At 33.8% G+C, this 23,761-nt stretch overlaps 1 protein-coding gene across 4 annotated transcripts; it reads right to left on the reverse strand.

Annotated features, from left to right (window-relative positions):
• Nucleotides 1-789: 789 nt before the first annotated feature.
• LOC111419601 (Scaffold attachment factor B) lies at nucleotides 790-23,716 on the reverse strand. Of its 4 annotated transcripts, none has more exons than XM_023052441.2 (10): nucleotides 23,594-23,716; nucleotides 23,449-23,539; nucleotides 13,391-13,461; nucleotides 13,128-13,340; nucleotides 13,023-13,074; nucleotides 12,271-12,391; nucleotides 2,477-2,960; nucleotides 1,742-2,358; nucleotides 1,490-1,587; nucleotides 790-1,387 (listed from the first exon to the last, which is right to left on the reverse strand). In XM_023052441.2, exons 1-10 carry the CDS (start codon nucleotides 23,714-23,716, stop codon nucleotides 1,032-1,034), a joined length of 2,226 nt encoding a protein of 741 aa, XP_022908209.2. In that variant the 3' UTR covers nucleotides 790-1,031. The 4 variants fall into 4 exon arrangements, with proteins under 4 accessions (XP_022908209.2, XP_022908205.2, XP_022908198.2 ...); XM_023052437.2 differs by having other exon boundaries at nucleotides 1,445-1,587; XM_023052430.2 differs by having other exon boundaries at nucleotides 1,442-1,587.
• Between the last annotated feature and the right edge of the window lie 45 nt (nucleotides 23,717-23,761).

A 23,761-nucleotide genomic window follows, 5' to 3' on the forward strand; every position in this document is an offset into this window, starting at 1 on the left:
TAATGGAAAAATATTATGTTAGTAGGCGGGGTTTAGGAATGGATCTAAATCTCCTTCAACTTAAATTACAAACAAAAAATTAAATAAACAAAAAGAAAAATTTTTTTTTTGATTTTGAGCTTCTGTGTTTTCAGATTTTACAATGAATCCGTGTTTTGTTTTAAAAATTAAATCTTCCGAGTTAAATCCAGAAATCGGACATTTGAATTCTTGACAAGGATATAATTTTGTGTGTTTAAAACGTTCAGGAATTTTTGTTTTTTTTTTGTTAGTTAATTGAGTTACCTGTTGTATTTTAGAAGTATGACGTTGTGAATTTAAAGGGTTTCGTGAACCTCAATACTAGTTTCTTTGCCGGTCTATTTTTGATCGGCCGATGTCTTCGAAAACGGCCGTGCTTACTTTTTCTAGCCGTTACAAAATATATCATCCGAAAGCAACCCCTCATCAGATTTCCCATAACTCTAAAATACCTGATGGGTGGGTTGTGGTCGGCCGATATCTTCGAAAACGGCCGTGGTTAATCTTTAAGTCCATCTTCTCCGCCTGCGTTTTCAACCTTGTCAACCTCATCTATGTCGTCGGCAAATGTCAAGATTTGCGTTGCCTTGCTGAATATTGTTCCATATGTTCGGAGTTTTGCATCTCAAAACTGGAAATGGAGTACTGGCGAAGATGCTGCAGAAAGACAAAGAGAGATAAAGTGAGGAATTATTAGAGACAATGGGATTTGGATGGAAGTTAGGATGCAAGAAGCGACATATTAAGGTTGCTTAATAAATAAAAACATTTTTAATGATGAAGTCATTTATTTAAAAATAGTCATATACCATCAATTTAGGTTCAATTAAATAGAAAACTTAGCGTACAGCAAAAAACATCAAAACAAATTATGTGGAAAAAAAATTCAATTAATAGCCCAAACATTTTAAAACTACTGGTAATGTTATGATCAATTAATTACAATTCAAAATAAAGAAAAAGTCCTTAATACTACATTTAATTAATAAATCAAAATTTAATTTCCCCATTCATTTTCTTATATAACCGCTACTCATGCCGCTTTTGTATTCATATCGATCGTTCACGTAATTATTAATTCCGGGCGGTGGTGGACATGATGGCCCCATACTGCCCAGATTCGAGGAATTTGTAAATCCGGAAATTTGCGCAGAACTTCGCGAAGCTGTACCTGAAGAACTCCATCGCTCCCCGCTAGTTCCGCCACCTCCACCTCCCCCGGTTGATGATGATTCAGCCTGTCGCCACGCGTCCTTACTCCAAGCTTTTGGCGTCGTACTCGAACTACTGCTCGAAAAGACTTTTGATGGCGTCGAATGTGTTGTCCAAGTGCTACTTCCGCTTGGTCGTTCAAATCGATTGGATTCTAAAGAAAAACAAAAAATTATTCAATATTGTATATGCCAAAAAAAGTGGTTACCACTTGAAGTATCGCCGTAACGATGTTCGCCACGGGATCTTATCTCACTTTTATGATCGCTCATTGAACGCCGTTCCTCTCTCACAGACCGGAAATGAGGACTTCTATCTCTTTCATGTTCACCGTATCTCGAGTCCTTTGGCACCCTAAAAAAATGAAATAAAAATTACTTCGCAATTACACCCAGTATAATTCAAAAAAAAAAATGTAGGGAAATACATAAAAATTTATAACCCCCCAAATATTCCTGCTACATCGAAATGTCGTCTCCGGTTGTTGCTCATGGATTTATTAACTTACTGAGAATTATATTTCGGCGTAGATGATGAACTTGGAGGTTCTCTAGTTCTTGGTTCACCACGAACTTCTCTATCACGTGGTGCAGGTTCAAATCTGGGTGGAGGTGGAGGTTCATCAAAATGTCGATCAGAGGTGGCAACCCTTTTCCGATCATCGTAAGACCGATCCCGGGGATACGGCGCAGGTCGTTTACGACGCTCCTCTTCCTGTATACGCAACTTGACGCGTTCAAGCTCAATTTTTTCCAACTCCAACTTTTCCCGCTCTAATTTCTGTCTTTCGCGCTCCAATTGCATTAATTCGGCACGCTCCCTTTCAAGACGATCGCGTTCGATGCGCAACTTCTCGCGTTCACGATCCAATCGTAACGCCTCGCTGCGTTGACGACGTTCGATTTCACGTTGTCGCATTGCTTCTTCACGGCGACGTTTTTCTTCGCGCATGAAACGTTCGCGCTCGCGGGCGCGCTCACGGTCTCTTTCATCTTTGATCTTATCGAACGTTAAAACATCTCGTTCACGACGCTGAATTGATGTTTTTTGATCTTCGCGTGATTTTGATCGACGTCTATAACGTTCTCTACTACGTCGATCAATGCTACCACCATGAGATGATTCCTATTTAAAAAAAATTAAAAATAAAGATACTAGAAGAGTTATTGCGCATGCGTTGGATCAAAGTTCTTGGCATGCGCAAAGAGTTATTAATTTTACTGCGCAAAAATTTTTTTTTTACCTTAGATGACTTATATTCTGAGTTATCTTTAGCTCCTTCTTCGAGTTTCGGAGGTCGTTTATCAGAACTTTTTTCAGCACGTTTTTTATCGTCGGCCTCATCGCGCTCGTTATGTTTAATATTATCGTGTTTTGGTCGTTTGGTCGCGTCCGATTTCTTATTGATATTCAAGTTTGGGTTGAGATGTTCGGGGCGGACTTTTTCGATTCTGATGATTTGCCCATTTAGTTCGGTGTTGTTTAATTTCTCGATGCATTTGTTTGCATCTTCGACGCTTTCCATTTTAACGTAACCATAACAACATGCTCCTGGACGTTGATGACGTGCGTTAATAACCACTTTTGCGCCGACGACCTTTCCGTAAGCGGAAAGAGCTTGTTTTAATTCGGTGGCCCGCGTGTTTTGGGAGATGTTCATTATCCAAAGGTTGCGATTTTGCGAGTCACTGGTCGGTTTCAATTTACCGGATGCGTCTTTGGCTTCACTATAAAAGTAAAAGGGGACTTAGAGATTGCTGGCGAATATTGAAAGACGAAACCTATTTTTTTTTTCTGGGACGATTCAATCAAAGTACCATTCAAAAAATTAATAATAATTCATAAATCTTTCAATACAGGGTTAGATTAACCGCAAATTCTTGTCGATTTACACTGTTGGAAATAATTCACGAGCACACCTATATAATCTGAACGCGTGAAGATAAATCCATAATATTTGCGGAGCATAAAGGTTTACTGTAGACGAGTTTCGAGTTTTTCCAAATGGAATATTCCGTCACTATGGAGCAGTCTCCATACCGACCAGTATATCCCACCCACTTCAGTAAGTATTACCCACCCACTTCAGTAAGTGGGTGGGATATACTGGTCGTTTTTAGTATGGTGTGAGGGATCAGTTTGTTGTCATACTCTGTGCGCAATGGAAGGGTGATCGCGTTACTTAAGCAAGTATACAGCGGATTGCATTAAAGCTCCTTAACCGCTCGATGAAAATATGTTTGACGACAGAGAAACGAAAGTTCAAAAAAGGATAGCATGTACTGGCAAGACATTCCCACTGTTTTCCTATTGGGTAATATGCATTTTATCAATGAAGGAATGAATAAATAGATTTATGAATAACGTATTTACAACCTGAAACAATTAAGAACTGTGGGTACCTAAAATTTATTAAACTAAATTTATATTGAATAAAAATAATAAATTAAATATCGGTGAAACACAAAATGAGTAAATAGTTGCTTGCAACCTTCTGTTTTAATTTAATATAATAAATTATCTTATTAGAAATTTTAATAAGAACAAACTTTAATTATCATGACAGTAACAATTAGGTTTTTAGATAGATATATGTTACAAAGTAAAGAACAGTTACTTATAATATACTTTTTATTAGTTCAGGTAACATGTGGTCATAGAAAAATATTTTTAACTTTGGATACATTCATTCTAACAGGACTCCACACCAAAAAATAAGATTTCTTTTTCTTTGCTGGATGAAGTTGTCCCTAAATTTGGTAATAATAATCATGGTTCGACTTAAGATATTTTCTACAAATTCTAACAAGTAACACTAGGGAAGTGTCATACGGCGATTTTCTTGAAACTTGGCATACAAGCAGTGTATGGAAAAATATTCGCCCTTTCCGATTTTGAAGATAAGTTCGATTATTTTACGAATTATTTTTACGATTGTTGCGAAATCATTTCACTACGGGTTTTTGGCGTCGCTAGTGACGAATCTGATGTCCGTTTTCGAGAATTCAAAATGGCGACCGCAGTTTTTTAAAAATTGTACACCCTTGTTAAAAATTGCGACAAATTTTTAAAAATGTTAGAAATATCCTTATTTTTTATTTTCTATTTTAAGACGAATTTCTTGAAAACGGTTAATATCAAAACTACCCCTAACAGTAACGAATCATGGAAACACATCACTACAAGTAGTGATGTATGTAACAATCAAATCTTTTTTAGTGTTAGCGCTACCCCAGATGAACGACGTGGATGTAATAGGGTTCTCATCTCATTGGGGTGCTTTTTGAACGTGAGTCCGCTTGCCTCTCAGGAATCAGGGAGCTTTTTGACCTATACTTTAAAATTAGTACAGACAGTAATGTGAAGGGTTGCCGTTTGTTACCGCAAAGAAGTGCTGCATGTACATTGATGTCAAACACCAAGCATATTTAATTATTGCAATATCATTGCAGAGTACACACAAGTTATTGCAGTTTTTGAAACAGAAGTAAACCAGAAGAAAATAGAAGAAAAACCCCTAGTGACATAATTTCTCAACAATCGTAAAAATAATTCGTAAAATAATCGAACATATCTCTAAAATCGGAAAGGGTGATTTCTACCCTTAAAACGGCGATCGGGCAGAAATGACAATAATATTTTCCATACCCTACTTGTATGTCAAGTTTCAAGAAAATCGCCGTATGGCACTTCCCTAGTGTTACTTGAAAGTATACAGGGTGATTCTCAACCTATACACATAAACTCGAGGATTTATTCATTATTAGTAAAAGTTTTTTAGTTTCTCTAAATCTAAATAATGTGTTTTCTGGAAATTGAATAGGTCGAGATGGTCCAATGACCTGGCTACCGTGATCGCCCAGCGTCAAGCCTCTTGATTTTAACTTGTCGGGTCACTTAAAAAGCAAAGTGTACGTCACGGAAGTTAATACTGAGCCAATATTGCAAAATCATTTACATGCTGCTGCCCAGACAATTCGCCAACACCCTGGTTTAGACCGCGCTAATGGGAAATTGTGGATTCCGGGAGGCCAATTGATAGAAAATATGGGAAATCACTTCGCACACTTGCTGTGATGTTATTTTAAAATGTTCTATGTATTCTTGATAGTTAATATCACGGATATCTATGAAACAAAAAATCTTTTACTACAAATTTTTTCGCCTATTAGTCATTATTCGTCGTGAGTAGTAAATCTCCAAGTTTATGCGTATAGGTTGAGAATCACCCTGTATTTATAGAAAATAATAATATAAAAATACACTTTTGGTTCGTATTTAGGCGCAAATCGATAATCAGAACATTCTATAGCACGATATCAGAAAAAGTAAGCTTCCTCCCCTTTCATAGTATGCAGTCGGTAGACAAGAACTATGTCTACAAACTTGTTTTTTATCTATGTCTGCGGTTTTTTTACGTTACAAACCACTCGCCGGAGATTCACATAGCCAGCCCACATGTTTTTTTCTTTAACTAATCATCGCTCGTGAGATCCGGGAAGTAAAATATATTCCAAAATATTAAAATTTAATGTAAAACCGTAAATTACTAATTACGGGTTTATTATTAATATTTCGTAAAATTGTTACAGGAATAATGTTTCTATTTTATTGTTTTACATCCGGACCAAGAAGAAAAATCGTAAAAATCTTACTATTTTCAAAAATAAAGGAATATTTTTCTTCAAATTTCATTTTCTGTTCTTGCCCCGGGTTCATAACTATTGTAGAAACATGACAAATGATAAATTAATCCAATCCATTAATAAATAAGGAAGTAATTCGAAATCTACGGTGACAGACTCGGTTAAGGAGCCTTAACACCCGAGCACCACCGCATACGTCACAAGTGGGTCGACGCTAGACCACAGAATAACCAGAAATGACAGAAAAGGCAAAATCGGGCCTTGTGAATCGCCATTTTATTGGAGTTTATTTTGAGCTAATATTACGTCGGTTTATTATTTACTACGAGCCCTAACAACTATATATTGGGACATAATAGAATTTATATGTAATTAACAACAATTAAACAGATTATTTTGTTTTAATACATTTTTCAAATTAATATCATTTAATTAGACAATTAACAACAATTTTATCTAATGAACAACACAAAAACAAAATACGTATCTTATTACTTCTAATTAAACTAGAAAAATGTAAATTTTGCCTGACATCTAAATATTGGGACATTGCACGATTTGTATTTCTAATATGGAGTAACATCGTCCTTAGATTTTATAACCGCTCGAATTCGCTAAGGTTCTACACTGTTCAGGAATAAATCCATCCCAAATTTGCTTTATTTTGGCTTTAAGTTCTGGCAATGTCCGTTGTGGGTTGTTCCGCAAAGTTTGTTTCATTTTGTGCCACACTGTTTCAATTACATTCAGATCTGGACTGTTGGTAGACCAATACAGAACATTAATATTTTGATCGCCAACCACTTTTTTGTAGTTTTGGCCGTATGACAAGCAGAAATATGTAATTTTCACCAACATTTAACTGCACGATACTTGCTAGTATGCTGTTTTGTAGTATTTGTTGATATTTTGCGGCGTTCACGGTGCCATCAATAAATTCAAAGCATCCTTATCCTGAAGCTGTCATACAGCCCCAAATGATTACTCCCTTCGGAAATTTTACACAACGTTTTGAACAATCTTTATGAAATGCCTCATGTTTATTGCAAATTTCGATTCATCGCTGAATATTATCCTGGAAAAGTCTTCTGCTGACCAAGACAGTTTAGATTTTGCTCATGTGAGTCTGGCTTTCTGTTGTTTTTCTGTTAACAGTGGTTTTTCTTTTGCTTATAAAACAACAATTTTCTAAAAAAAATATAATATAATATATATATTCATTCCCTTGATATATTTAATCCAGTTTTATTATTCCATTCAGCGGTAACTTGTCTTCAAATATTTCTTCGTCTTTTTTTGCTGATTTGTACAAGTATTCTTTTATTTCTATTAGAAACTAACTTTGGACGACCTGAACTTTTACCCTTTTTTTCTAAAATTTGCCCAGTTTTTCTCCATAATGTTTAATTACTTTCAACGCTATGCTTTTAGGAATATTGAGTTCGTCTGCTTTTTCACGTATTGTTTTATTGTGACAATAATTTTTAATCACCATTTTAATTGATAAATACAGATTTACTCAACAGCAACAATGTTACAAGCTTTAGAACAAACCGGCAATTTAACATTTCATTTTACGTTATTTCCACAGTTTACTTAATCTTAATTTGTTCCATTTTGATGGAAGTTACTTTGCATTGTCCTAATATTAAGTTGTCAGGTAAAATATACATTTTTCTAGTTTAATTAGAAGCAATAGGGTATGTATTTTGTTTCTTGTGTTGTTCATTAGTCAAAATTGTTGTTAATTATATAATCAAATTATATTAATCTGAAAAAATTATTAAAAGAAATTCAACTGTTTAATTTTTGTTAATTATATACACATTTTATTTTGGCCCAATATATAGTTGTTAGGGCTCGTAATAAAAGTTTGACATATTGACTCCAACCTAAAATTTATTTATGATATATACACAAGTTTATATAAGTACGTCTATCTCAAATAATTAAATAATGTTTCTTATCATTAACTGTTTGGGTAAATTACTAAAAACGTGTAATTCTGTCCTTAAAGTTATCAATAACGATGGATTAATAGTATATTATTATATGAGCATATAATGAAAGCTATTATTCACGAAGGTTAAGTTTTTATTATTAATTAACCTGAGTGAATAATAGCTCATTATATGCGAGTAGAATACTATACTTTGTCCACGACTATTGAAATTGATTCCATAAATTAATTTTTAAATAAATTTTTGAATAAAGGTTAAACGTCAATGTGACACAAATTCAATGTTACTGACTGTAACCAACTTCACAACAATTTGTCAAAATTAAATGTCAGTTTTATAAAACGTCGTTTTCTTTACGAAAATTAATTAATTTATGCTTAAATCATACGAAAAACGAATTAGTTTAGGTTTTTTTAATGTCAAACATTTAGAAACTCCTAAAAAATTGAATTAAATTGACGTTTTTTGAAATTTTAATGTTTCAAATAATTATTATTAGTCTGTCAAGTTGGTTACCCGTGGATAATGATTATTATTCACCGCTATTATTCACTCTGTGAAAAATGACTACCATTTTGTTTTAGAAAACTCAACTATAAGGTATATATTATAAGGTAGTCGTGGACAAAAATTTTTATATTGCAATTCTACTTTTATATATAAATTGTGTATATATTATATTATTAAATAAAATAATAACATAAATACAAAAAAAAGAAGCTGTGTGTAAATAACTCTTTTACGATACAAATTAGAGCGTATAAACCTGTATTATAAACTCCAATAAAATGGCTGAATCAGTGGAGCCATACATGGCGCCAAAGCATCGAGGTCCCAAACTCGCCAATCTAAAACATCAAACGTTCCGACAAAGCTGTCAGTTCTGGTTATTCTGTGGCTAGACCTTATCCACCGCTAACCGGACATTATGATATGGGGTGCTGCTATTACACATGGTGGATGTACACTTCTGCTGCATATACAGCAGACAATAACGGGTCAACGATACGTAGATGAGGTGCTACGGCCGATTGTGCTTCCCTACGTTCGGAGATGCCCACGTCTGCTATACATGCACGACAACCCCCGACCACACATCGCGCGTGTTTCACAGACCTTTGTGGAAGAGCACCGTATACCAGTGGTGTCCACTAATTTTTGACCAAGATCGACTTTTTATATAAATTAGAGTGTAGATCCATGTTGCAAGTGAATTATTTAAAAATAAAACGAAAAAACTTCTTAACTTGCTATATTTAATAAATCCTCAGTCGCTTCTTAAGGGTTCAACATGGTTTTTCATTATTTTTCAACAAGCGTTTAAAATAACGTGCTTTTTTGCTGTCGCCATTTTAATCAATTTGCTGTACACGTTTAACACCGCATTATATCGCCTTCAGCTTTATACATGCATTCAATTGCCTTTTTGATGATCTTCACTTTACGATATTAGTCTTCTATTGACATTGGATGGATGGGGCTAGCCCCGAAACTAGTTAGACTTCAAATTTATTAAATATAGCAAGTTAAGAAGTTTTTTCGTTTTATTTTTGTATAAATGTTTTGCCAAGATCGACCGAAGGGTTTAAAATCTTTTTTTTTTTAATCTTTTTTTACCTACTGGCTCCTCCTATCATAAATAATATAATTTTATAATATATAATATTTATACCTGCTTATAATAATATCACATCTTTTCAATGAAGAAAATATGAAATACAAAATCATTTCATTTAACTCATTTATTAATATTTTAAGTCTTAATACAGATATTAAATTGAGCTTCCAGGTGTATTGGTACATATTTGACTTATTCGACACTGGTGTGAGTCTACAATCTTTTTAAAGTTGAGAATGTAATTACTTAGGGCATTTCTCAAATAAGATTCTAAATGATTATCTGTCTATGTTGAACCACAACATGAGTACAAATTCTCAACACATTTTCGAAAATTTGTATACTTGTCTTCCGATAAATATTTTCAAAAATTTTCTGCAGATGCCCTTGTTTTAACATAAATATCGTTTTGCAGTGTTATGATTTTCGATTCTAACTTATGTACATCCATTTCGAACAAGTTAAACAGTTTCACTTTTTCTATATTTATATTTTTATCAAATGGAAAAGTGATAAAAATTCCACATCAATTTTTTTAAAATCTTGAAGACGATTGTCAAACTAAGTTTTTAATTTCATTTTTATACCGATTTAAATCGATATCAGCAATAGTTTTTAATTGAGACATCATATTGGGAAATGAAGTGAAATTTTTATCATTCGTTCTAGATAACATTATGTTTAGTTTTTGTTTAAAGGCATTTACAGAACTCATCATGTCAAAAATTGTTTTATTCTGTCCTTGAAGTTCTAAATTCATATCATTCAGCTTACTTGTAATATCTGTCAGAAAAGACAAATCTAAAAGCCAAATATCATCTTGTAATAAGACATTGTTTAATTTCGTCAATTAAATCACGAAAACGCTGTAAGAACTGCCTCTATTTAACCACCTGACCTCAGTATGCATCACAAGTTCAGTACATCCTTCGTGGCCGCTTTCTTCTACGTATAATTTAAAAAGCCTGCTTTGTAAGCTTTTTGCCCGGATAGAATTGCTGATTTTAAAAGCTATGGTCATTGCAGATTTCTTGCATATTGCGAATTTTATAGCATAGCATAAATATCTTTATTAGCATAAATTTGAAATATCTATTTCAGATCGCGATCGACGTTATGCACACCACTGCCGTATGCGAATGCTTCCATGGCCAGCTCGTTCTCCGGATTTGAATCCGATCGAATATGTTTGGGACATGATTGGTCGGAGACTTCAACGTTATCCGGCTCCCCCGGTTGATGTTGAGTAGCTATGGAGGAGAGTTGATGCGGCATGGTTGGCCAACCCTACCGATTTATCGGTAGATCTACCGATATACGACTTAATCTACCGATTTTCAAAATATTAACAAAGTATTATGAAACACATCATACTTAAAATCAATACAATTGCGACAAAAATGATACTTTATGGGAATACCCTACTCATATTGTATAAAAGTATATACCAACGATATGGCAATGTCGCTCGAGCAACGTTGCCAGATCGTTGATATATACAGTACGCGTCATAAGTAATTTGAAAACGGTTCAAAATATAATATTGTAAAATAGATATTGACGCATCTAAGAGCAAAAGTGCAAGAGAGCAATATTGTTAACAATAAAATTTGCTACAACTTTTATTGTAAAAGTTTTTTTGTAACACGCTGCGATTCCCAAACGTTTAATATCTTGAAAAATAAACAAATTTTCATATTTTTGTATTTTTTTCGATATTGACGCATCTAAGAGCAAAAGTGCAAGAGAGTAATATTGTTAAGAATAAAATTTGCTACAACGTTTATTGTAAAAGTTTTTCGTAACATCCTCCGATTCCAAAGTGCTACCATTAACAACTTGCCAATAGGTTCGATCCCGAAAAACAATAATTTTTATCAAACATTCAACAAGTACATACACTAGTAAGATGTACGCGATTTTTTAAAAATACAACCTCTCGCGTGTAACTCATAATTTATATACAGGATCTATTATTCTGAAGCGATTTTTCTAATAAAAATTTTTCGAAATGTTCTGAAGCGGAAGATTTTTACTAAACAACATTTTCTGACTTTGTATTTAAACCTACCGATTTTTTATCATTGATTCTAGCGACATTAGACGCGCGCGTTTAGATTATACAGGGTGTGCTCGTGAATTATTTCCAACAGTGTATTTAGTTTGGGTGATTTTTGAATAATTTAGTTAGATCCAACCCTGTCTCAATCAAATAGAGGATGATTCAATGCTTATAAAGGTTAGAATTATTTTTGAATCACCCTGTAGGACACTCAAAACACGATCAATCGGATTTCTCTACTGTTTAAGTCTATTTAAAAGAAAAGAAAACACAAAAAAATATCCTGAAAGACATCGATTTCTTGGAACCAATAATAATTATAAAATAGAGATGATAATAATAATACGTTTGGAGATTTATACTTTACCGTTAAATTACTTTACTCATTTTCTTTTTTTAATTTTTTAATATAATATTTCTTTGCTGACAATCTAAGAAAACCATCTTGTTCTCTTTTCTTCTCACAAAGATTCATATATCCTTAAAAACTGGAAAACTTAATCTTCTCGTTTCCCTCTATAAATAACAAAATCTTGTCCATCAAGAAACAAAAAAAAATTTTATATATATAATGCATGTATTATATATATGGATAATCTGGATTCTATTTTTGATGACGTCATCATCGCCGAATTGGCAGCTTCAGTAGTTGACGGCCAATTTAAATTTTTAAAGGGGATGAAAGGTGTCCTGTCCGAATTATTTAAAGGGAAGACGGTGGTGGAAATGTTTTTAAAGATGAAAACCAACCTATGATCGGTAGCGGTACTCTCGTCCGTCTTGCCATCCCGGTTGTTGTTGTTGTTACGGTTGCTATTTTCCGTCGAATCCTCAGCCGTCTTGGGTGCTTCCTTTGAAGTAATCTTCTCATCTACGGTAACAAATCGATGTAAATCAGTTGTAATAGTTCACTCTCAGTTTGCAGGCCCCGATACTCTGATCAAAATTCACTTGCTCAACAGTATATGTATATATATACATACATATATATATGGACATATATCATGATGTGCGATTAACAAAGAAAAAAATGTATGTAGCATAAAGGCAAAAAACGATAAAAAAAAATTATAGTAAGAAAAAAATCAAAAGAAAAGTTTTTTTTTAATTATTTTGTGGTTATCACTTCACCTCCTTTTTTTCTGTTGTTGTGCAAATGTCGTCACTTGTAAGTAAAACTGGTTAAAAACACGCGTTTAATGGATATTCGATTCGTTAAAAACTGATTACAGAAAAAATAAAAACGAATTGCAATAATATTTCGTTTTGTTTTCTTCTCTAAATGTCTTCTTTGCGTCTTCTTCTTCTTCTTGACAAAAAAAATCTCTTCAGCTTCCGTTTTCACTTTGTTCCATTCTTCTTTCCGTCATATTAAAGCAATTCATTTAAATTTCTGTTTAATCAAAATCAACGTCGACATCTGTTATTCATTTAAACGTATTCGCGAAATTTTCCAGACACAGACAAAAATACACCAATAAAAAATAAATTTACTGACTTACCTTCTTTTTTGTCACCATCATTTTTTGTCGGCTCTGTATCTTGGGGGTCTCCCTAAATAAATAACACATTAAAATTATTTTTTGATTAATATTATTTTATCTTACATCGTTATCATGTAAACCATCATCTTCTTCCAAAGTCAATTGTATGGGACTTTCGCTTTTGAGGTCTTTATCTTCGGAAGCATCTTCGCATTTTTTCACCTCTTCTTTCGATTTTTCTTGATCCGCTTTCTCATCCGTTCCGTTTTTGGTGGTGTCACTTTTTTTTGATGATTCCATGTCTGTGCTTTTATTTTCTTCTTTCGATGTTACTTCCTACAAAGTACATAATAAAGTTTCAAGTAAATATAATCACGTATGATTACCTTATCTGGTTCATTCTCAATCTTTGATTTATTCGCGTCGTCGTGTGGTTCTTCTTCAATTTCATTATCTTCTATAAAAAAAATAATCATAAAATTAAAACAATAAGAATGTGGGTTGTAATTTTAATATACAGGTTGTCAAAGTGTTATTACTTAAACAGGAAAAAATATATTGTTATTAATGCAATTCTCAATTAATTTTATTTAAAATAATAGACGATTTTATACCGTGCAATAATTTTTTATTAAAAAGATTTTTTTACAACAAAAAGATACATTTCTGATATTTTGGCATTATTTCAACCCCTTTTCAGAAAAATCTTTTTATTGAAATTGTTTCCAGAAGGATTTCCAGTCACTTTTTATAAGTTTTTAATTTAAGTGAATCAGAATCAGACCAGAATAAGAAGTGAATAAGATAGTGGAGATGAATTTTGAAAATAGTTCCTCATTTTCTGTGGATTAAATAAAAAATCTACAATACTCTAAGTATACTGTGTCATCTAGAACGTGCAATTAGTGCAGTGGATAAACAGGAAGAAGATGGCCTGTCTAGTCATGTTTCCAAAATGGTTGCCAATTTTCTTTTCATAAAAAATATTATTAACTGTTTTTTCTGCAGAAAACACGTTATTTAAAAAATTCATATTTCCCCTTAACTTTGTTAGAAGATGTGCCCCTCAATACAATAATCTACAAAATTTGGTTTCAACAAGATGTCTTGCAAAATGACTGTTTCGAATAAGCTTAACCTAAAGACAAAATTAAACAAAAGTAATTATTTACCAATGTACTTATTATTAGTTTTATTGCATTATTTTCTTAAAACTAAAGCAAATGCTCAAATTGTTTGCCGTCGGCACTAATACAAGTTCTGCATCGTCGCAGAAAAAATCAGATTTTACTAGTTGTGCAAATCTCTCTGCATTTATTTCTTCTGCTGCTGTATAAATATTGTGGGGTAGTTCAGCAAGATTTTCAATCGGTTTTTAATACACTGTTTCTTTTATGCAATCCTAATAAAAAAATCAAGGGAATTTAGGCCCACAGAATGAGGAAACCACGTAATTGAACCAAGACGCCTAATCCATCTTTCGGGATGTTCTGTATTTAATCCCGTACAAGACAAGCATAATGAGCTGGGCAACCATCTTGTTCAATAGAAGAAATTTGTAGGGTATCTGTTTTTTTTATTTAAGCAATAATTTTTGAGTTATAACATAAACTTGTAATTTTTCTAATGAAATACCACTTGACATAGATATTTTTATTAATCTAATATTAATATTATTAATAATTAATATTAATAGGTATACAGGTGTCCCGCAACGATTGTACAATACTGCATCAAACCTAATAAACACAGGTCCGAAAATGGACCAGTTTCGAGATATTCAAGATTTAGTTTCATAAGTTAACATCATGAATTTTAATTTGTTTTTATAATAATTAAGTGGTTACTATGATTACGAAGAAGAATTTCTGCACAAGAAAACAACCGTTCACCGTATTTTAAGGGAGCAGTTGCTTTATCCTTATCATTACAACACCGTTCAAGCTCTAAAAAAAAATGATGGCGAAAAAAGAGATTTTTTGTAGGTGGGCCATACAGGAAGAGGTAGTAAACGTCGACTTTCCCATAAACATTGTATTTAGGGATGAAGCAACATTTACTCAAAGCGGTATTTTTAATATTCATAATGCGCACGTTTGGAGTGATGAAAATCCCCATGCAATACTAGAAATTCATCATCAGTGGCGATTTAGTGTTAATGTATGGACTGGAGTTATAGATGATCAGTTATTAGGTCAATTTTTTCTTCCAAAGAGATTGACAGCCGATGCTTATATACATTTTTTACAAAATGAGCTTACAGAGGTATTTGATGAATTACCTCAACAAATTCTAGAAGATTGCTACTTTATGCATGATGGAGCACCAGCACATTATGCACGCGCTATGCGAGCATACTTAAATAACAGATTTGGTAATAAATGGATTGGCCGAGGAGGTTCTGTCCCGTGGCCACCTCGTTTACCAGATTTAAATTCGTTAGATTTTTGGTTTTGGGGAGATTTAAAACAAATAGTTTATTCTAAAGACGTCCAAAATGTGCAGGATTTGAAAAATAAAATCAGTAATGCATTTGACGCAGTAAAACAAATTCCCGGTATCTTTGAACGCATTAGAAGTTCATTTAAAAACCGTATCCATTTGTGTTTAGAAGTAAATGGTCCTCCAATTTGTTAAATATTCGTTGTTTTTATGATGGTTGAAAGATTTTCTTCCACAATCTTTGTTACTTGTTTTGTTAAATAATTAATGAACTGTATTAATTAACTTATTATTTATTAAACTTTATCTTAACCATCGTAACCATGGTAATCATATAATTACTGCATCTAAGTCGTTACAATTAATGATGTAAACAATAGGTCAACTTATGAAACTAAAACTTTGAATATATCGAAAATGGTCCATTTTCGGACCTATATTTATTAGAATTTTTTTGTCTATTTTCGATCAGAGAATACGTTGGTGAAGTATTGTACAATCGTTGCGGGACAGCCTGTATAAGGAACGATTTCGTCTCAAATCGCCGAGGTCGCCTGCGGGCGAGGCGCTGGGTTTGATACCAACACAAAATCATCAGCTTTGCAGGATTCTGGTCGTTCATTCTCGACTTTGTAAGTGCATTACCACATTCACTATACTAGGCTCTTCTCAAATCTGCTCCTAAGTTCGAAAATATTAAGGTGGGAAACCACATTGGAAGGTTCAAAAAATTTTTTCATTGCATAAATCGTTAGCTTAACTATCCAAGAATATGATGTCAAAATTACAAACCGAACTTCGCCTTCGTTTAGATTTTATGAGCATGGAACCGAGCGATCTGCCATAGCCTGTACCCGGCTACAGCATGGGTGTCATTATCGCGGGCCGCATGCGGTACGCCCTGGTTACTATGGATGGAAACACATTTTTGTTTATTGTGTTTGGCGTCAGATTTGATTTAGCTTCTACGAGTACGTTTGCAATTGAAAGTGAGAATGTCTTCGTATCTGAAAGGTGCGAACTGCGTAAACGAAGGTTCCATGGTGCGTGTGGCAGAAACGAACAGCTCTTGGAACGCAGCTTGCACCGCACCCTACTCCATTGCATCCCGACATACAGCAGGAAATTCTGCATATATATGAAGATTTGTCAAGGGATGAATTACTGGAAAGATGTTTAGGTGGCCACACGCAAAACGCAAATGAAAGCTTTAATTCCACAATTTGGCAATTAATTCCTAAACATTTGCACTCTGGTCTTAAAGTCATTGAATTGGCATCGTACTTAGCCGCGGTTTCATTGAAGGAAATTCATCTCTTCTGATGATCATGAACGAAGCAGGAATTGTAGTAGGCACGCAAAGATTCAGTTACGCCGAACAAATAGTTCTAGACAAAATCATCGTAGTTCATTGAAGTCGAAGGAAGGTCAATAAGCCCGAAAAGCACTGCTGCAGAAAAAGAAAAAGGACTAATATACGGTGCTGAAATCGCGGATTAATCGGTGACTACTTTACAGTACCGCTCAAAAGTATATGATAATTTGGTTTTTTCCACATAACTTTTTTGAAGCTTTATGAAAGCAGACCATTTTTTGTACTATAGTTTTTGCAATGTATTTCACATGACATAGACTTGTGTAGAAGAATCCGTTTCAACTTTGAGTTATTAAAAAATAATTTTTATTAAAATACGAAAATATGCTATAAAGCAATGTCAACAAAAATAAATCATAACTCAAGAAATATCAACATAACAATCGTGAACGGCGATCAGCCATGTAGAGCAACCTAGTACTTGATTGGGTAACTCATCCTATTGATCACAGCCTGACATTTGGGCATGGAATCGATCAATGCACCCATTTCGCCTGCAGCGGATGGAGCTTTTCGTCGGCGTAAGTGGCCCGAATGCCCGTCAACTTGTGTCAAAGAGTGTCCCACAGTGGTTCGAAGATGTTGTGATCCGGGCTCTGGCTGCACCAGTCCACTCGACGCTGCGCGATCCAGTTGAACATTCCTGGATATGTGCTTGGGATCATTGTCTTGCTGAAACAGCCAACACCGACCCATGTTTCTGCGTGGCCAGGGAAACATGTCATCTTGCAGACAGTCCCTGTACTTCTGCCCGTCCATGGTGCCCGTAATGCGAACCAGAGGGCCGGTGATAGCAGCATGACAGAACCACCGATATGCTTCATCGTGGAAAGCAGGTACTTGGGATGGCGAATGCTATCAGTTCCGAATAGCAGGAACTTGCTCTCGTCGCTCCACAAGGACGTTATCCCACTGCTACCGACTGCAGTTGAGGCGCGCCTTCCTGTTCTTAGTTGAAACAAGTGGTTTCTTTACCGGACGTCGACCAATGAGTCCTGCATCCTTCAACCTCCTCTTGATCGTCGAAGTAGACGGTTGGCGCTGGCAGAACTGCACAATTCTCCCCCAATGTCCACCGTCGTGAGCCGTGTTCGCTCTGTACAGCAACGCGCTTTCCTGTCCTCCTGCTTTCCAGGTGGTGATTTGAGGTCTATCATTTTAGTTTCTTCAATACCGATGAAATCTGCGTGGTGAGCTGCATCTGCGTGCATCCTTATCGAGCATCCTATATGATGGCCTTCTGCGTCAATTCCGACAAATCTCGAACTCCTTTCTTTTTATTTATTCTTAAGTATAATATTTCATAACATTCAGAAAATAACGCAAAACAAAAAATTAAAATAAAAGTTATTTTTAGGCTTGACATCGATTTTCAAAAGAAATTTGCCACGCCTCTATGCTTTGGCATATATTGTGTCCTCTGGAATATAATTGTATTCACTCGTTATTGCCTGATAATTGTGTGAAGATTCGTTTAGTATTAGAGAAGTTACGTGAGAAAAACCAAATTATCATATACTTCTGAGCGGTACTGTATATTATTAACGATTTTTTTTTCAAACGCGTGTTTCTCAAAATGACTTTTTTCACATTTGCGGGAACTCTAACTGAAAAATTAATGAACCAATCATTATGAAAATTGATGGTATGTTTCTTTATGAAATTACGAAATATATGAACCAACTTTTGAGATGATATCATGATTTAAGAGTGCTTTTTTTTGCATAATTAGTAAAAAAAAATGTGAAACTTTAAGTAAATTTTTCCAACAACTGCAAAATTTTTAATTTTTGTTACATGTACCTGCATTGAGGTTCATATTCTTAGAAAATAAGTTATTAATCTAAAATGAAAAACTTTTTGATATCAGATGAAAATTGAAATGGCTACACGTCCCGCAATTGGAGAACTGTAGGTACAACATTTTGAATGCATCCAGCATAACTTTGTTATTTTTCGATAAAATTCTAATTAATTCTGCCCACCCAAAAAAAAATCCTAAAAAATCAATGAAAATGAGCCTTCTAATGTGGAAATTTGTAACTATAGTAAAGCACATAAAAAAATAACATCAGTCTCTCGAGACCACACCACACTATGTTAATAAAAATTATTAACCCAGATATGCCCACCGTACTACATATAGTACACGCAAATACATGTCTCAGCGTGTCCGAACATGAGTCGAAGTGGCATTTCGGGTGCACACAGACATTCAGTAAGAAATAGTGTTTGCGTAAAGGTGTTAATTACTCTCATTGTTTTTTTTTTAAAGTTTGTGAAATATCATTAATGGCGGAATACGGTGTACGATTTGTTAGGTAAGTAGTTTTGCATATATTGTATTATCTATTTTTCTATTATTATTATCATTTTTCCACCAAAGAATGCTTGCGGAGATCAAACCGATGAAGATTCTGGAGAGGAGGATGCCACAAACCTAAATAATTTACCTGGACCACAACTTCAAGCTCCAGCTGAAATAAATTTCCGAAATATTGACTGCCAGAATCAAAATCAAAAGAATGATGACGATTTTTCTTCAGACGACAAAATTCCTCTTTCAGCCTTGAGGGTAAAGAAACCAAGGGTAGAAAAAAATACGAAAAAAAAGGAAAAGTTATTAATGGACGGATAACGACTTGGAGCCTAATAATATAATTTTTAATGGCCAAGTAGATGAAAATGATAACGATATAAGTCCTTTGGAGCTATTTTCATTTTTCTTTGATGATGAAATACTGGATCTAATAGTAATCGAAAGTAATCGTTATAGGTGTACTATTACTCAGTGGATATATGCAAGTACCAAGAAGGAGAACGTACTCGGAGTATGAAAGAGACAGTCAAAATAGTTGGTGTCTGAAGCAGTAAGTCGAAATAATTTTGAATATATTATGTCCCATTTTCATCTTGCAGATACTAACTAAAATAGAAGCAAGAGACAAATTCGCAAAGGTGAGGCCTTTATTCCAACATCTGAATAAAAAATGTTTAGAAAATAGTATATGCGAGAAGATGCATTGTGTTGATGAAGCCATACTTTGGTCGTCATGGCTGTAAACAGTTTATTCATGGCAAACCCATCCGATATGGATATAAACTGTGGGTAGGGGTAACGCGACTGGGCTATGTGAACTGGTTCGAGTCGTACCAAGGCGCGTCAACAAATATCAGCACTAAGTATAGTGCGTATGGTGCAGGGCCTGCTGTTGTTCTAGAATATGCCGACGTTTTGAAGAAAAAATGGCCTAATGAACCAATACACCTTTTTTTTACAACTTCTTTTCCATCTTGCCGCTATTAGAGCTTCTATCCAATAAAAATTTGAGAGGCACAGGCACCATTCGTGAAAACCGTATACCAGCTAGTCCTCTGATGGATTCTAAAAAAAATGAAAAAAGAGCCAAGGGGATGCTACCATTACAAAAAAGTTGATGGCCAAAATATAATTGTTGTAAAATGGCATGACAATAGTATTGTTACTTTATGTTCAAATTCAGCAGGGGTGAATCTAATTAATTCTGCGAAGATTTTCTCGAAAAGAAAATTATTCAGGTAACTCAGCCACATTTAGTCAATTTATACAACGCGAATATGGGAGGTGTCGACAGATGTGATCAAAATTTGAGCCTTTATCGCATATATGTCAGAGGGAAAAAATGGTATTTTCCTCTTATAGCGCATTGTATTGACATGTCAGTTCACAACGCCTGGCAACTACATAAGAGAAGTGGTGCAGCTAAAATTTAGAAGAATTGAAACCACACTGCTATTGCAGACTAAAAAACAAACGACTTCAAGAGAACATACGTCACGTAATGAAGGTATAGATATTCGTTTTGATCACAGGGACCACTACATCATACCTCAAGACTAGATGCGTCCATTGTCATCAGAAGACCACCACTAGATGTTTGAAGTGTGAAAAGGGTCTATACATGAAGTGTTTCCTTTCATATCATACACAAACTAACAATTAGATTTGTTACTCCTTAAATGCCCACCCTACTATATACAGGGTGTATCTGAATGACTGCAACAAACTTCAAGGGCTGATTCTTTAGTGAATTTTAAGGGTACTTTGATATATGAACCATGGGCGAGTTCGGCTCCCCTAAGGAGCTACACCCCTCCAAAAATGGCGGAAAATTTTGGTTTAATTTTTTTTTTCTCAAAAACCATAAACGCTAGGAAAATGAAATTTGGGGAATATGGTTAACTCATAATGATGCACGTTTTGACCCTATTTGTACTTTCAACCAGCCTTCTAAACTACTAAACGTAACCACCCCCGTTCAATTTATGCCTAGATTTTTTTATGCAGATGGTAAATACATTTAAAAAAAATTTACATAGGTAGATGAAAGTATCCTAAAACTGTTTTGTCTCTCTAAAATTTTTCCAAAAACGACTACTTTTTGAGAAAAAAAAAAAATAAAGCAAACACTGCCCGTTAAACAACGAGGTTGTTGATCAAAAGTTGGAACGAATTTTTATTGAAAAAATTTTAGTAGGCTTTGTAATCTTTGTCAGAAATATTTTTGACGTTTAAATATCAGTGGTTTTCTTACTATTATTATTGTTTTATTTAAAATTGTGAACAATGATAATAGTAAGAAAAACACTGACATTTAAACGTCAAAAATATTTCTGACAAAGATTGCAAAGCCTACTAAGATTTTTTCATTAAAAATACATTCCAACTTTCGATTAACAACCCTACAGCTTAACAGTTAGTGTTTGCTTAATTAATTTTTTTCTCAGAAACTATTAACTTTTCAAAGAACATCAGAGAGGCAAAAAAGTTATAGAATATTTTCATCTATCTAAATAAAATATTTCCAATGTATTTATCACCGTCATAAGAAAAATCTAGACAAAAATTGAACAGGGGTGGTTATGTTTAGCAACTTAGAAGAGTAGGTTGAAAGTACAAATAGGGTCAAAACGTGCCCTATTATGAGTTAAACATATTCCCCAAATTTCATTTTCCTAGCGTTTATGGTTTTTGAGAAAAAAAGTTAAACCAAAATTTTCCGCCTTTTTTGAAGGGGTGTAGCTCCTTAGGGGAGCCAAACTCGCCCATGGTTCATATATCAAAGTACCCTTAAAATTCACTAAAGAATCACCCCTTGAAGTTTGTTGCAGTCATTCAGATACACCCTGTATAGTACGGCTTGAATTTTGTATTTTTCAAAATACATTTTTAATTTGCTTTAGAAAATTTGTTTATGTATAGCTTAAATACTAACCTCTCAGAAGATCTACTCATAAACAACCACCAAATTTGTATGGGCATATCTGGGTTAAAATGTGCTAGGGGTTCTTGACTTATTTGCATGTGTTCCAGGGTATGATGTGTTTACACTATACAAAATTGTTGATTAAAGACTGATGTTAATATAAGCAATAATGCATTTATGTTAAGTTTCAAATGTTACAAAAATTATTAAGTTCACACCAACAAACCTTAAAATATATATTAGTGCAATAAATGTATTAAATATTTTTAGACTGCATCATAGTGTTACTAACCACTAAAAAATTTTATTGCAGAAATCTATTACAAAATTAAAATTTGTTCATTAAAATGAAATGGTGTTAAGATCCTTATTTACAATAATTAGGAGTATTACTTACTGCATTGAGATAAACGTTTCTGTTTATTAGCCGAAGACTGTATTCAAATCGCTCTTACATCAAAAAGTCCCAATTTTGAAGCAATTGTATCGAACATGAAACATCATTTCTCCAAAACGTGAAAAAAGAATGTTTTCAATTATTCTTTTTTTTCTAATTTTTGTTTGTACCACCACTATTATTATTACTATAATTTGTTACAGTACCCAAAATTGTCAACCCTCAATTGTACCCCAATGGGTTTCAATTTGTTATATACAGTTGAGGAAAAAAAAATTCGCCCCCACAGAAAATATAAATAAATGATAATTGCTTGTTATTTTATAATTCATATGATATTTTTCTTGTATTATTAGACGAAAAAACTAACATTGATAAATTGAATAAATGATGTTTAAATTAAATTTTTAGTTATTGTTTTCTTTTCAAAATTATCATGGGGGCTATAATATGAAAGATGCTAAAAAGAGGTGATTTCGTTTTTTTTGCTCTTCGCCATGGATAATATCAACTTACACAAAAATATTTTGGGGTAATGATTAAATAAGTTCCCCGACCGCTGGACTAGAGCTATGTAGCTTGTAACTGTTCACATAAAAAAATAACATCAGTCTCAATTATTAAGGTATGCTTGGGGTTCATTGAGGTTTCTTGACTTATTTGCATGTGTTCCAGGGTATGATGTGTTTACACGATACAAAATTGTTGATTTAGCTGTGGCAAAGTGAGGTAAGACTGATGTTAATACAAGCAATAATGCATTTATGTTAGGTTTCAAATGTTACAAAAATTATTAAGTTCACACCAACAAGTCTTACAATATATATTAGCGCAATAAATGTATTAAATATTTTTAGACTGCATCATAGTGTTACTAACCACTAAGAAATTTTATTGCAGAAATCTATTACAAAATTAAAATTAGTTCATTAAAATGAAATGGTGTTAAGATCCTTATTTACAATAATTAGGAGTATTACTTACTGCATTGAGATAAACGTTTCTGTTTATTAGGCTTATCATTATTGGAATCGAATTGATAAGTTTCTGGATCATGTCCCTCCTCAACAAGAGCCTATAAAACCATAACAAACGTAAATAACGCGAAAATGAATATTTGGATGAATACCTTGTGAAGTCTTTCTAGTAGATCTTTTTTAACACCTCCCTTGTCCAAGCCGCGCTTCTCGAGCTCGACCTTCAGATCGATCACTCTCAAATCGCTTAGTTTGCGATTATCCGGGTCAGACATAACAACAGATTTTTAAGTGCGCCGATTCTAAAAGTGATTTCTATT

Source organism: Onthophagus taurus, chromosome 8 (genome assembly GCF_036711975.1).
Source record: "Onthophagus taurus isolate NC chromosome 8, IU_Otau_3.0, whole genome shotgun sequence".
NCBI lineage: Eukaryota > Metazoa > Arthropoda > Insecta > Coleoptera > Scarabaeidae > Onthophagus > Onthophagus taurus.